We start from the raw sequence: 11,160 nt of genomic DNA, 5'->3' as shown, positions 1-11,160 counted from the left end.
ATTTGGAAGAAATTGAAGGGGTACCCCTTGGAAAAATCTCGGAAAAATAAAAAAATTTTTTGTTGTTGTTTATTATTAGCAATGTTCTTTCGACGTCTGATTTCTTTTTAAAAAATGCGTTTCTAAAGTGCATAAACTTTTGGGATTGACTGTATAGCCAATACATCCTTAATATGCCGGAGCGTTTTGCAAAAAGTTCGGTTTTGTAATTATTAAACAATCAGAACGGACGAGAAGAAGGAAATACCCAAGCGTGACCGCGATTCCCATTGCGCTCACGTACAAAAATTTTCCCCTCGTTCGACGTGCCACGAATCGACATCAAATTAAATTCTCTTCTTCTGATCCTTTCCAGATAGGAATATTAGCAGCTATTGTCTTGAGAGATAAAACGTTCTTAATAACTACCGGAATATTATGAATCCATATTGTCAGTGAATTGACGATGTCTATGTAATTTTCCATAGGAAGGCCTACAGATGTACGATACAGGGAGCTCGTCTCACGGGCGACTAGCATATAAAAAGAAGTATGTAGAATTGACACAGTAAGTGACTATCGGGAAGATGTTCAGCTTCCTTTTACCCTTCCGCGACGGGTGATCCCGTCGTTTTATTGCCTCGTGAGCCGTTAACATAAAGTGGGAAACGTGCTGGATTTGTAGCACCGCGCCGGTACACCATCGATAACTTTTATCTTTCGCACCCGCAAACATTCAGGCCACTGTCTTTTTTATCTAGGATGATCCCGTCGATACGCAACCCGATAAGATGCATGCGCGGATAAACGAATCGAGAGGCTCTGATCGTCCTCGAGCATAACTCAGGTACCCCGTCGCACATAACGGATCGACATTCTATTAACGTTTCCACGATTATTGGACAAAAACCGTTTCGAATAGATATTCGAATCATGAACAGGACGAGTTAATTGAATGTGATTATAGAATATTAGTGTGGAACATCAGTTCCATTATGATTTATTCTTGACCGAGTGAACATAGATGGTACATATGTTTCATAAATTACTGTAAATGATGAACGAATCGAGCAGATTCGATCTGTCAAAGTACGATATATGAATCGAACTTGTTTCTGTACACTCAGCAGCTCACCGTCGTGAAACCATTCGTCGAAGATCGAACCGACGGTTGTTATTTTAATTGGAAGACGAGACCAATAAGTAGAGCAATTGCGATTGATCAACCGGTGTGACAAACGTAACGTTTTAGTGGCTAGCAGCGTGATGATCGGGAGACGGTGTTAAAAGAGCGGGGCGAAACGTTGAGATGCTGGGTAGAATCGAACGTCGCGTCGAAACCGAATAAGTGTCAGGGACGTCGATCGGAGGACACGTCGCGCTCCTTTCGAATTCACTGTTCTCGCGATACGGCCAATCGATCCGACGAGTCTGTCGAGCCTGGAAACCTAAATCCCGCTGAAAATCCATCCTTTCCCCACCGTTCCCGTTCGGCGAACCTCGAGGATTTTCCTTTTGCTCGCCGATGATTCATCGCCTTCCGCGCGATCGTGAGATTGAGAAATAAATATGGGCGAACTCCACAAAGGCACCGTGGCTCCTCCATAGAGCCACATTTCCTTCTTTACGACAGCTTTATGCAAATGGGAAGCCTTCGGGCTTACATATTGGAACCGAAATTGGATTTAAAAACAAATCCCGCGAGAAAAGTTATAGACTATGAACAGAAACTGAAATACAGCCGCATAAGTATGCGGCGTCTTAAAACATTTTCGGAAGTAGGTTGGGATTTAACGAGACGAATGCATCGAATCTCGTAAACCGGCCAAGGTATCGGGACAAAAGTGGGACAGCTACCAGCATGTAAATCGAGTCGGTCCTGGAAGGAGAGACGGCCCGCTCAAAAGTCGGAACGAGACGTCGTCGTCGCTGCGCCGCGCCGTTTCGTACAACCGATGATCGATTACTTCCGCCTATCTAACGATCCGAACCATCGGCAACGTCTCTGCCGGCCCGTTTCTCGTCGACGCGACGCTTCGAATCTCGTTTACGGAACGGTTAATAGACAATCAGCCGGGCGAAGCGGCCGGGCAAATTGTCTCGATCGACTGCCACTTCCGGGCGGCATTCGGGCCTGTCGAAGATTGCCTCGTCGACGCCTCCCGGTCATTCGATTATTTTTCGCCCCGTTTGTAATGGAGTTCTGGGGCGCGCGAAAAAAGAATGCGCGGCGACGAAAACGGGTCACCGGGATCGGAACAATATCGACGGAATTCGACGGGACAGAGCCGAGGGGCCGTCGCCGTTGCATCGCCGATGTATGCAAATCGTTTCGCTCGCTATTGCTTCCGGCTCCATCGATGTCTGACGAAAAATCGGTTGATCAATCGCTCCGTTTCGTCCCGTTCAGGCGACGTTTCATCGATTCCTGTTTCTGTTTTCGCTATAAACTTTTGACCGTGCAACAACGTTCGGTCCCGCTGTGAATAAAAAAATTGGTTTCATTCGTCTCGGTCCGGGCAAGCTGCGTAAATTGAAAGCGATTCGTACTGCAAAACACGAGAGCGGAAGCGGCTCGCGTGTTCGTGACGTGCCGCAATTGCATCTGAATCATTCAGCCGGACAATCGAGTAGTATAACCCGATAATAAAGCAGACGTCGCGCTTCTAACCCGCTCGTACGTTCGTCGTGAAATTGTACGAGGATCCTGTCGCGTACCGTTGAAATTTTAACGCCAACTACTTGCGATTCAGAATGGAGAATACGTTGAAAATGAGAAGGATCTTCGCGTTCTACTTTTCGACTCTCATCGACGCTCCTCCGAAACGCGATGCGAAATATGTAGTAGGGCGAAACGGAAATCTCGTGGAAGGATCGTCGAAAGGCAAGTGGAAATAGAAGTCCCGAAGAAAACGAGCGCGCGCTTCCGTTGGAAAAGTTGAAAGGAAGGAAGTGACCATCGACCGTGGAGCCTGCGGGGTGGAGGGAACGTCGGAAGAAATTCTTGCCGGCTAGTAGATAAGCGTTCGTCGAAGGGAAAGGTACAAGGGGAACGTTTGTTCAATTTCCACGGGCAAACGGGAGATGGATAAAAGCGGCGGAGAATTGCGAAATGCTTGGCCCGCATTCGCAGTAGTTCCAGCCGTCCATTGTCCGCGTGCACAATGGAAATCTTTCTGGCGACGCTTGTTGCATTGCCCGATGCTCGCTCGCTGGCTGACGAAACTTTGCCCGCCGACCACGTGCGTTCCCGCTGCACACAGTGCACACCCCGCAATTTCACGCACAAACAGACACACGTAAAACGAGCGGCCCGGTTGCGGTCGGAGAAGGAAGCTGAAACACGGTACCAGTGTTCCCAGCGGTTTTCTCAGGTCCTCGAGCGACCCGTTTCCTTCTACGCAAGCGGACGAAATTGGACCGTGGTCGTGCATATTTAAAACTGTAAAACTCTCGTAACAACGATGGATCCGATGGTCTCGTTTGTCAGCGTCCCTCACGGCTTTTCAAAGACCTCCAGCGCACGTAATTCGAACGTGCATTTGTTACCAAAGAGTAATGAGAGACGACGTTAGATCAGAAACGATTCTCTACAGTCCTCGTTACGTTTTTCACTTACAAAAAAAAGAAGTTAGTTTTAAAAGGAAGAGAGGTGCGTTAAAAATAAATATCTCGGAATTGTGAAGGAGTGCTCGAAACCTACGCGATGGAATTCCTTATAAAAATAATTGCGGACAGAAATAGCCGCTGCGACACTCCAGGAAGCACGTTGAGACTGCCTCGGGGGTCGCGACCCACAGGTTGGGAACCCGGAATGTAGACAAAACGTGCCCGTTCGGTCGAGTATCTGTACGAGCATACTACGATTCGCCTGGGGATAGGTCAATCAATGACCTATTTAAAACGCCTTCGAAACGACCTCGCGCATTCCATCCGATACCACCATGGAAATATCGTCGACAACACGCTTTTTAACTCTCTTCCTCGTGTCTGCGATTTTACGCGGAATTGTCGCTTGAAAGAAAATCGGGTCGTCTCACCTCGTTACTTCCATGCAAGCGAACTAATATGCGGAAATATTAGAAACAGATTTTAATAATACGATTTATAACGCATAATTTTGTCGAAGTATAAAAATCAACTGGAGATATGATAAATTTGACATGAAATTTTTTCGTCAAATATATTAGAATAAAAGGGAGCTCTTTGCAATCGATAAACGCGGACGGTATGAAAGCCGTTGAAATATTTCAGTTCCGCCTGGTGTGAATGGAGTCGAGAAAAAGTAGAGAGAGAGAGAGAGAGAGAGAGAAACAGTCAGATTTCGAAATTTCGTGAGGAAGAATTTGCTCGCCGCGTCGCGTATTCGCTTCGGAGAGGAAAATAAATGCCGGACGAAACTGGGAAAGCGGTACGATGTGAAATTCGATATGAAACTTACTTATTCCGTTCCGCGAAGCAGGGTGATCGTCGGATAGCTGTTAGTAGAGTAAAAATAACGATATCACCGTTTATAAACGAGCAGGCAGCGTCGTTGCGATCCAAAAGGATATGGATTAGTGATGAGCGCCAGACACCAGTTGCGCGGTCGTGTGCTCTGGTCGAGATATCGCAGTGCGACCGGCACGAAACCAGGATAGGGCAGCTCGTCGCCGTCCACGTCGTCCACCCCGTCGTCGTCGTCATCTTCGTTCTCGTCCTCTTCGTCGTCCTGGTCGTCATCGTCCTCGTCCTCGTCTTCCTCCTCGTCGTCCTCGTCGTCGTCGTCCTCCTCCTGATCTCGGTGGACGATGCGCCTGTTGGCCGATTGACCGCCCCCATCTTCGTCCTCGTCGTCCTCGAGGTCACTGAGTTCGGCGACGTCACTGTCGGAACCCTGCTCGCCGTTACCTGCCCCGGCAGCTTTGCTCGCCGGACGATATCGATACCCCTGAGGATAATGCAACGACATGCTTCCCGATCGTTGAGCGTCGTCCAGCAGACGCGAGGATGACGAATCGAAGTTCGCGTTCAGAGGCGGCTGCCGTTCGATCGGATGTTGATCGATTCCCGAGCTCGCTCGCCGGATGATTCGTCACGGAGTAGATTTATTCCGATTTTTCGCGACAACGTTGACGTCGCTGCTCTAAACGACGGAACCAGGTGTGGGAGTAAGAACGACATCGAGAATTCGTAATTCGGTCGTCGGTCGCCTGTCGGTCCGATGCCACGAGCGATACGAACCACGTATCCCCGCACGGCCTACCGATAGAGACGCGCACCGCGTTTTTGGCCACAATCGTCTCGAGATCGAAGAAGCTGCCGCACGTCCGCTGGCCGCATTTTATGCCATGTAAAATCCAGGTGCGTAGCCGTGTGCCTCGCGACGCGCTTGCCCCGTTTCTCTCACCTGCGATTCTCACCTTCGGTGCCCTCTCGTACCGTGGCGCGGGTTCACCTGCTACCAAGCAGGACCGCTCTCGACCAGGTCGACGCGGCCGATCAAAGATTTCCGGGCGATACGAAGGCACTCGATCTCGCGATCCATCGATGACCGAGCTGGAAGCGGGAACGAGAACGCTTGCAACTCGTGAACCGTGCGGGAACTTGGTCTCGGGGAGACAGCTTTTGGCAGCGAGATAGAAAGGCAAGGCGCGTGAGCGGCGCGTGGCACGTCGTGTGGCACCCCGTGAAGAGCGGTCCGTCCAGTCGAGGGCTACCCTCCGCCGGAAACTCGTCTCCCACCGTTTTTAAATTCGTAAGATCGATCGCGGCCGATCAACGATCACCGAACTGAGTCTGTCTGAGATAATTGTTAGAATAACCGCGATCCGTACCAAGCTGTTCTCGAACGTGCGCGTCGACGGTGCCCGGCGCAGCGTCGACCGGTGACTGAAAAAAACGTCGAACATCCTTGTCGACGGAACGGAACGCATGCGCGACCCTTTCCGTCTAGGCGTCCCTCGCTCATCAGCTTCGCGACCTTCTGCATCCTCCCTCGAGATCAGCAGATCCACCTACTCCGCTCTGCCTCCCTTCGCGCGTTCTCGGCGCCGCGCGGCGTGACCTCTCCATCGTAGATAATCTACTCGAACGGAAAAAGGAGAGTAGAGATAATCAGAAACAGCCAAGGTGGCAAGCGACCAGTCAAGGGTGCTGGCCCTGCACCACCTCTCGAGATCTTGTCGCCTCCGGCTTCATTGCCGACCAAGTGCCACACGCGCTTTCTTTGCTCTTCCTTTAGCTTCACTTCAACGATAACGTCTCGACGTAATTCTCAATTGTCGGTCGCGTTAGCAGTTCGATAGAAATATGGTTCGCTATAAATTGCGTTCTCCTGTAAAACGAGATAAACGCTCGTCGACGAACCATTGTGAGGACTCGATCTCCCAGGGCTTTAAAGATGATTCAAGATTCTCAAGTTTCCCCCTCAGAAATTTATCATTTCATCGCTTTTTCTTATCAAAATATTTCAACGCTCTTTTTTTATTAATCGATTCCAAAAGGGATGCTTGTTAATTCTTGTATAAACTCTCGATATCGTTTCGCTTCCTCGCTGCTTTCTTCTTTCAGCGTCTCTTTCAATCTCTCTCTTCCTCGAATGGTTTATATACCGCGTCTATTTTCGGTTGGAATTCAAGACGCGATTTTGCGGTACGTATCGCGTTATATTTCACTCGAACAAAAGTCCGGACCAATATGCGAAAACAGACTATACCGATTTCGTTTCTAACGCGATTTCATTCATCCTATATTTTTCTCTGATCGATATTTAAATGTCATTTACATTGGGCGTGGGGTAATAAAAGAGTAAATATTTTTAAACGTTCCGTTTTATTAAAACAAATAATATTTACAAGCATAGTCAACAAATATTGATATACCTGTTAAAATTTATTGCGATATAATACAGTGCATATCATCACTTGAGATTCATTAGATTTTATTATACATAATTTGGTTACAGAACATCAACAAAATTCGATAATTTTCTTGCTTCTGTCGATCTACTTGTTTCATTAACAAAATGTTTTTTATCAGTTTTCATCCAGTAACGTTGACAGCTGCTCGGGACTCGTAACAGGCAAGGAACACGAGGTATGCTTGCACACGTAAGCGGTTGCTCGACCATCTATGCACTTCATATTATCGAAATGCTCGTTTTTACGAAACACGCTGTCCCTCTCGTCGTGATCGATTAAGATGAGAACCCTGCCGGGTATCAAACGTTTATATATAACGCGAAGCAAATCGTTGGTGTCCTTGGCGCCCCGTTTCCCAGCCACGTAAATCTGGATCAGAAAATTCAGGGCTTATCAAATTTCCGAGAACACTCGGCGCGGCTCTCGCGATATGCGTAAGTTCATCGCATGTACCTGCGTTGCATCATCGTGGCAGCGAACGAGCGCCGACGTTAGCTGTGGAACTCCGATGGATCTCTGCATCAGCAAATGCCTGAACGCTCTGAAAAGGTGCAGCGCTTTGTCCTTGAATTCGTCGCGACTCAAGTAATCGGCCAACCTCAGTAAATTCTCAGCGGCGACCGAGTTACCGGATGGTTCCGCTCCGTCGTAAGCTGTGTATGAGATTATAAATCTTAAAATACGTATACCCGATCTTTCTTTCTCGTACATGTTAGTGCCTAGTATTAAAACGCATCCAACAGCCACAGCCTGATGAACTTAACGACTAAATCTAATGAAACACTAACCAGGCCTAGCTATAAATATTTGGATACGCTCAGCTTTATTGCAAAACGTTGGTTTCTATGACTTCGCAGTTAAACGCGGCTGCAACTACCACGATAGTACTAGCACGAGAGCACACGAATTTTGATCGCCGCAAGTATCGCCTTGAAAATACTTAAACATACCTTCCTTGAGCCTGACGATCACGCTCGGATCCCTCGACGTCGTCGTAAAATACCCGCCGTCTTCCTCGTCCCAGAAGTACTGATCTTGAAGATCTTGCAACTTCTCAGCGAACTTTAACCATTTCTCGTTCAGGCTAGATTCATACAGATCTAACAATCCTCTTATAACGAATGCATAATCATCTAAGAAACCAGGTATCGGTTTACGCCTAGAAATATGGTGTTAAGAATGTGATAATATTGAGACTCAGAATTTATAGTTGAATAATAAAAATAATCTCACATTTGAGTAATCGTGTTTTTTTCACCGCGATAACAACTATGAAGTAACATATTTTTGCTCTCATCGAACAGATGTTGTTCGATAAATTTCGCCGCATCTGCCGCACATTCAATATATCGTTTATTGTCAACTGCCGCACCTCCGAAAGCTAAGCCGGTTATCATGAGACCTGAATTCCAATAGTTCATTAATTTAGCTATTGAAACAGTGTTATATACGAAATGCATTCTTCTTGAAAGCTTACCATTCCATGCTGTAATAATTTTATCATCCAAATGAGGACGCGGCCTTGCAGATCTCGCTTTATATAAAATAGAACATGCCTCCTTGAGATGTGTCTTCGTTTCTTCGACGCTAAGATTAAAGTGTTTAGCAGTTTCCTCGATATCGTCGTATGCCATTAACACATTCTTTCCTGTCAACTCGCCATGTGGATCCTAATAAATATCAAATACATTTCGTTAGCGATATAAAGATTAATTTCTTCATTTTTATAGAAAACGAAATGTTACATACTTGGGACGGTTTTACATTTCCCGATTCCTTTATATTAAAATGCCTAGAAAATATATCCGATAGCTTAGTATTATTATCTTTAGAAATCTCTGTATCGAGAAGTGAATTGATCTCTGCAGCGGTCCACACGTAAAAAGCACCTTCTTTTTTCGCACCTGCATCATGCGTCGGATAAGAGTCTGCATCTTCAGCACTATAAAATCCACCTTTCTAAAGCACACAGAATAAATGACAAGCGTAAACACAGAAACAGTTCTTTTCAAAAGAACGGATAGAGATACCTCGTGTCGAAGGTCTCTTAGTACGTATGTCGCGATGTCATCTATGATTTCAGCGAAAAAATTATCTTTGGTCGCCAGGTACGCATCGGCATAGGACTTCATTAATTGACCCTGGTCGTATAACATTTTTTCAAAGTGTGGAACATGCCATTCTCCGTCTGTAGCATATCTCGAGAAGCCCTACTTGGAGATAGAAATCTTAACAGTCTTCTGAACGATGAATCTCAGCGATCAAAATCCTTACCTGGCCCACGTGATCATGAATGCCGCCGTAAGACATTTTCCTCAAAGTGTACACGCACATATGCAAGCAATTTGGGCCGAAATCGCTATCAGGATCGCGTGTATACATGTGAAACAAGAAGTTGAAGTTCACCGGTTGCGGAAACTTCGGGGATTGCATACTGTACGAGGAACCAAATCCACCAAACTTAGGCTCAAATTCGCTTGCAAGTAGTTGAACACACATGTTACCACATACCAATGGAGGTATATCGTGTATCTATACACGTGAGAATAGACACAATTCTTTTAAGTAAAAGATAAGAGAACTTATTTCATCTACTTACCTTAGACGTGTGCGGAATTCTCGAAATATTTCGTAAAGTTTCAAGGTTGCTGGAACCAACTTCTGCTAGTTTACTTCTGGATTCGTTCCACTAGAAGATATAAAATAAAGAGTTAATATTAATCTTACAATTGTCTATAGAATCAAGTATCTGTACCTTTCGGGCAACGTTGAGTAAAATTGTTTTAAATCCTGTTTGTCTAAATGTGTCTTCTGGAGGGAAATAAGTTCCACCGACTATGGGTCTTAAATCAGGTGTGAGGAAGACGCTCATCGGCCACCCACCGTGTCCGCTCGTTGCCTATGTCGAACAATAGTTTTTAATCTATGTACAATGTTTAATTAGAATTCAATGTAGTTACAATTACTTGCTTGTATGAATGTCATGTATATCCTATCGATGTCTGGCCTCTCCTCTTTATCTACTTTTATGTTGATAAAGTACTTGTTCATTATTTCGGCGATTTGCTTATTTTTAAATGATTCTTTTTCCATGACGTGACACCAATGGCACGTGGAATAACCGATAGATAAAAAAATACATTTGTCCTCTTTCTTTGCTCTCTTCAAAGCTTCATCGCACCACGAATACCAATCAACTGGATTTGTGGCATGCTGCAGCAAATACGGCGACTTCTCTGAATTCAGACGATTTTTTCTCTCTGCACTTTCAGGATTACTCGTTGATGCCATATTTTCGAACAATGGTGCACTCAGTGACCTTTCATTTATCCTAGAGAATCATTCACTTGTCAATCAATTCAGTTTCATACTTTGTAAAACAGAAAAATTGCAGAGAAAATAAAATCAGATGGCGATGGTGGAAGAAGAGTTTACAAACTTTGTACGTATGTATGTATATTCATATTTAGATTCTCTACCTGGTTAAATACAGAGGTTTGTTTAGTGATACAAAATTACTTTGTAATATATGTCCGGGTACTCCACAATTTTGGGTTGACCACTTTTTGGGTAATGCAGTTCGGTAGTCAATTGTTGACAGAAAGCGGTATCTTCCCAAAATCATAACACTCCTTGCATGAAATATGTATCTGACAAAAACAATGAAATTATGAATATACATGGCGCAAAATAAATGAGACGAATGTATATGTAACATGTCACTATTAGAGAATGTTATAGCACTCTGTTCATTCTTTATAAGTACATGTTACAGATTTTTCTCCTAGAAATTAATGTACCGTCAAAATTTATATTAATTCGTTAGTAGATCACTAAAATTTAATTATTTTCAATTCGTATCACAGATCATTTCCGCTCAGTTTATACGAGACGAGGTAATATTTACACAGACTTCCTCGCTTTGACTTATGTTAACATACGTTCATTTCGATTCATTTGCATCCTCATTGTTGTGAAATCACTACTGCAATACAAATAAAAAATGGGATGGCGCATTTCTATTAGAAGAGAAAGACGTTTTTAATTTATCTCTTTTCGACATATAAGCAGAGTTTTCGGTCAGGGATTGAAAAATAAACGTTATTCGTTTATTGTATCACTTACCTATTATTTAATCAATTATTAGGTTAATTAACATTTTAAAACATAAGTTAAAATGATTTTGGGGTTGCACGTGGCGCCATCTAGCGTTCATGGCCGCGAAAGTGCTTGGCTCCGATGAATTTGGAGTTCATCGTGGCGCCATCTAGCGTTCACG

The 11,160-nt window shown here is 44.9% G+C and overlaps 2 protein-coding genes across 11 annotated transcripts in view; both read right to left on the bottom strand.

Moving 5' to 3' along the window:
• Positions 1-5,862, bottom strand: part of Ca-alpha1T (Ca[2+]-channel protein alpha[[1]] subunit T) — a 51,898-nt gene extending 46,036 nt beyond the window's left edge. For all 7 annotated transcript variants that reach the window (XM_018031987.2, XM_018031985.2, XM_018031986.2 and 4 more), the window contains exon 1: positions 4,533-5,862. In XM_018031987.2, coding sequence (XP_017887476.1) covers positions 4,533-4,930 — 398 coding nt within the window. In that variant the 5' untranslated portion in view covers positions 4,931-5,862. The remainder of the gene's footprint in view (positions 1-4,532) is intronic.
• Positions 5,863-6,773: 911 nt separating this feature from the next.
• On the bottom strand, positions 6,774-11,036 carry LOC108629340 (spermatogenesis-associated protein 20). Of its 4 annotated transcripts, none has more exons than XM_026817197.1 (13): positions 11,007-11,036; positions 10,361-10,531; positions 9,852-10,212; positions 9,637-9,780; positions 9,481-9,570; positions 9,156-9,413; positions 8,912-9,091; positions 8,631-8,840; positions 8,359-8,551; positions 8,115-8,283; positions 7,832-8,040; positions 7,335-7,534; positions 6,774-7,250 (listed from the first exon to the last, which is right to left on the bottom strand). In XM_026817197.1, exons 2-13 carry the CDS (start codon positions 10,504-10,506, stop codon positions 6,996-6,998), a joined length of 2,415 nt encoding a protein of 804 aa, XP_026672998.1. In that variant the 5' UTR covers positions 10,507-10,531; positions 11,007-11,036; the 3' UTR covers positions 6,774-6,995. The 4 variants fall into 4 exon arrangements, with proteins under 4 accessions (XP_026672998.1, XP_017887432.1, XP_017887436.1 ...); XM_018031943.2 differs by lacking the exon at positions 11,007-11,036 and adding an exon at positions 10,682-10,937; XM_018031947.2 differs by lacking the exon at positions 11,007-11,036 and having other exon boundaries at positions 10,401-10,489.
• Between the last annotated feature and the right edge of the window lie 124 nt (positions 11,037-11,160).

This window comes from Ceratina calcarata, unplaced genomic scaffold, assembly GCF_001652005.2.
Source record: "Ceratina calcarata isolate Rehan_Ccalc_2016 unplaced genomic scaffold, ASM165200v1 scaffold568.2, whole genome shotgun sequence".
NCBI classification, from domain to species: domain Eukaryota; kingdom Metazoa; phylum Arthropoda; class Insecta; order Hymenoptera; family Apidae; genus Ceratina; species Ceratina calcarata.
Note: the sequence above shows the minus strand (reverse complement) of the source record. Positions and strands in the feature narration are given on the sequence as shown.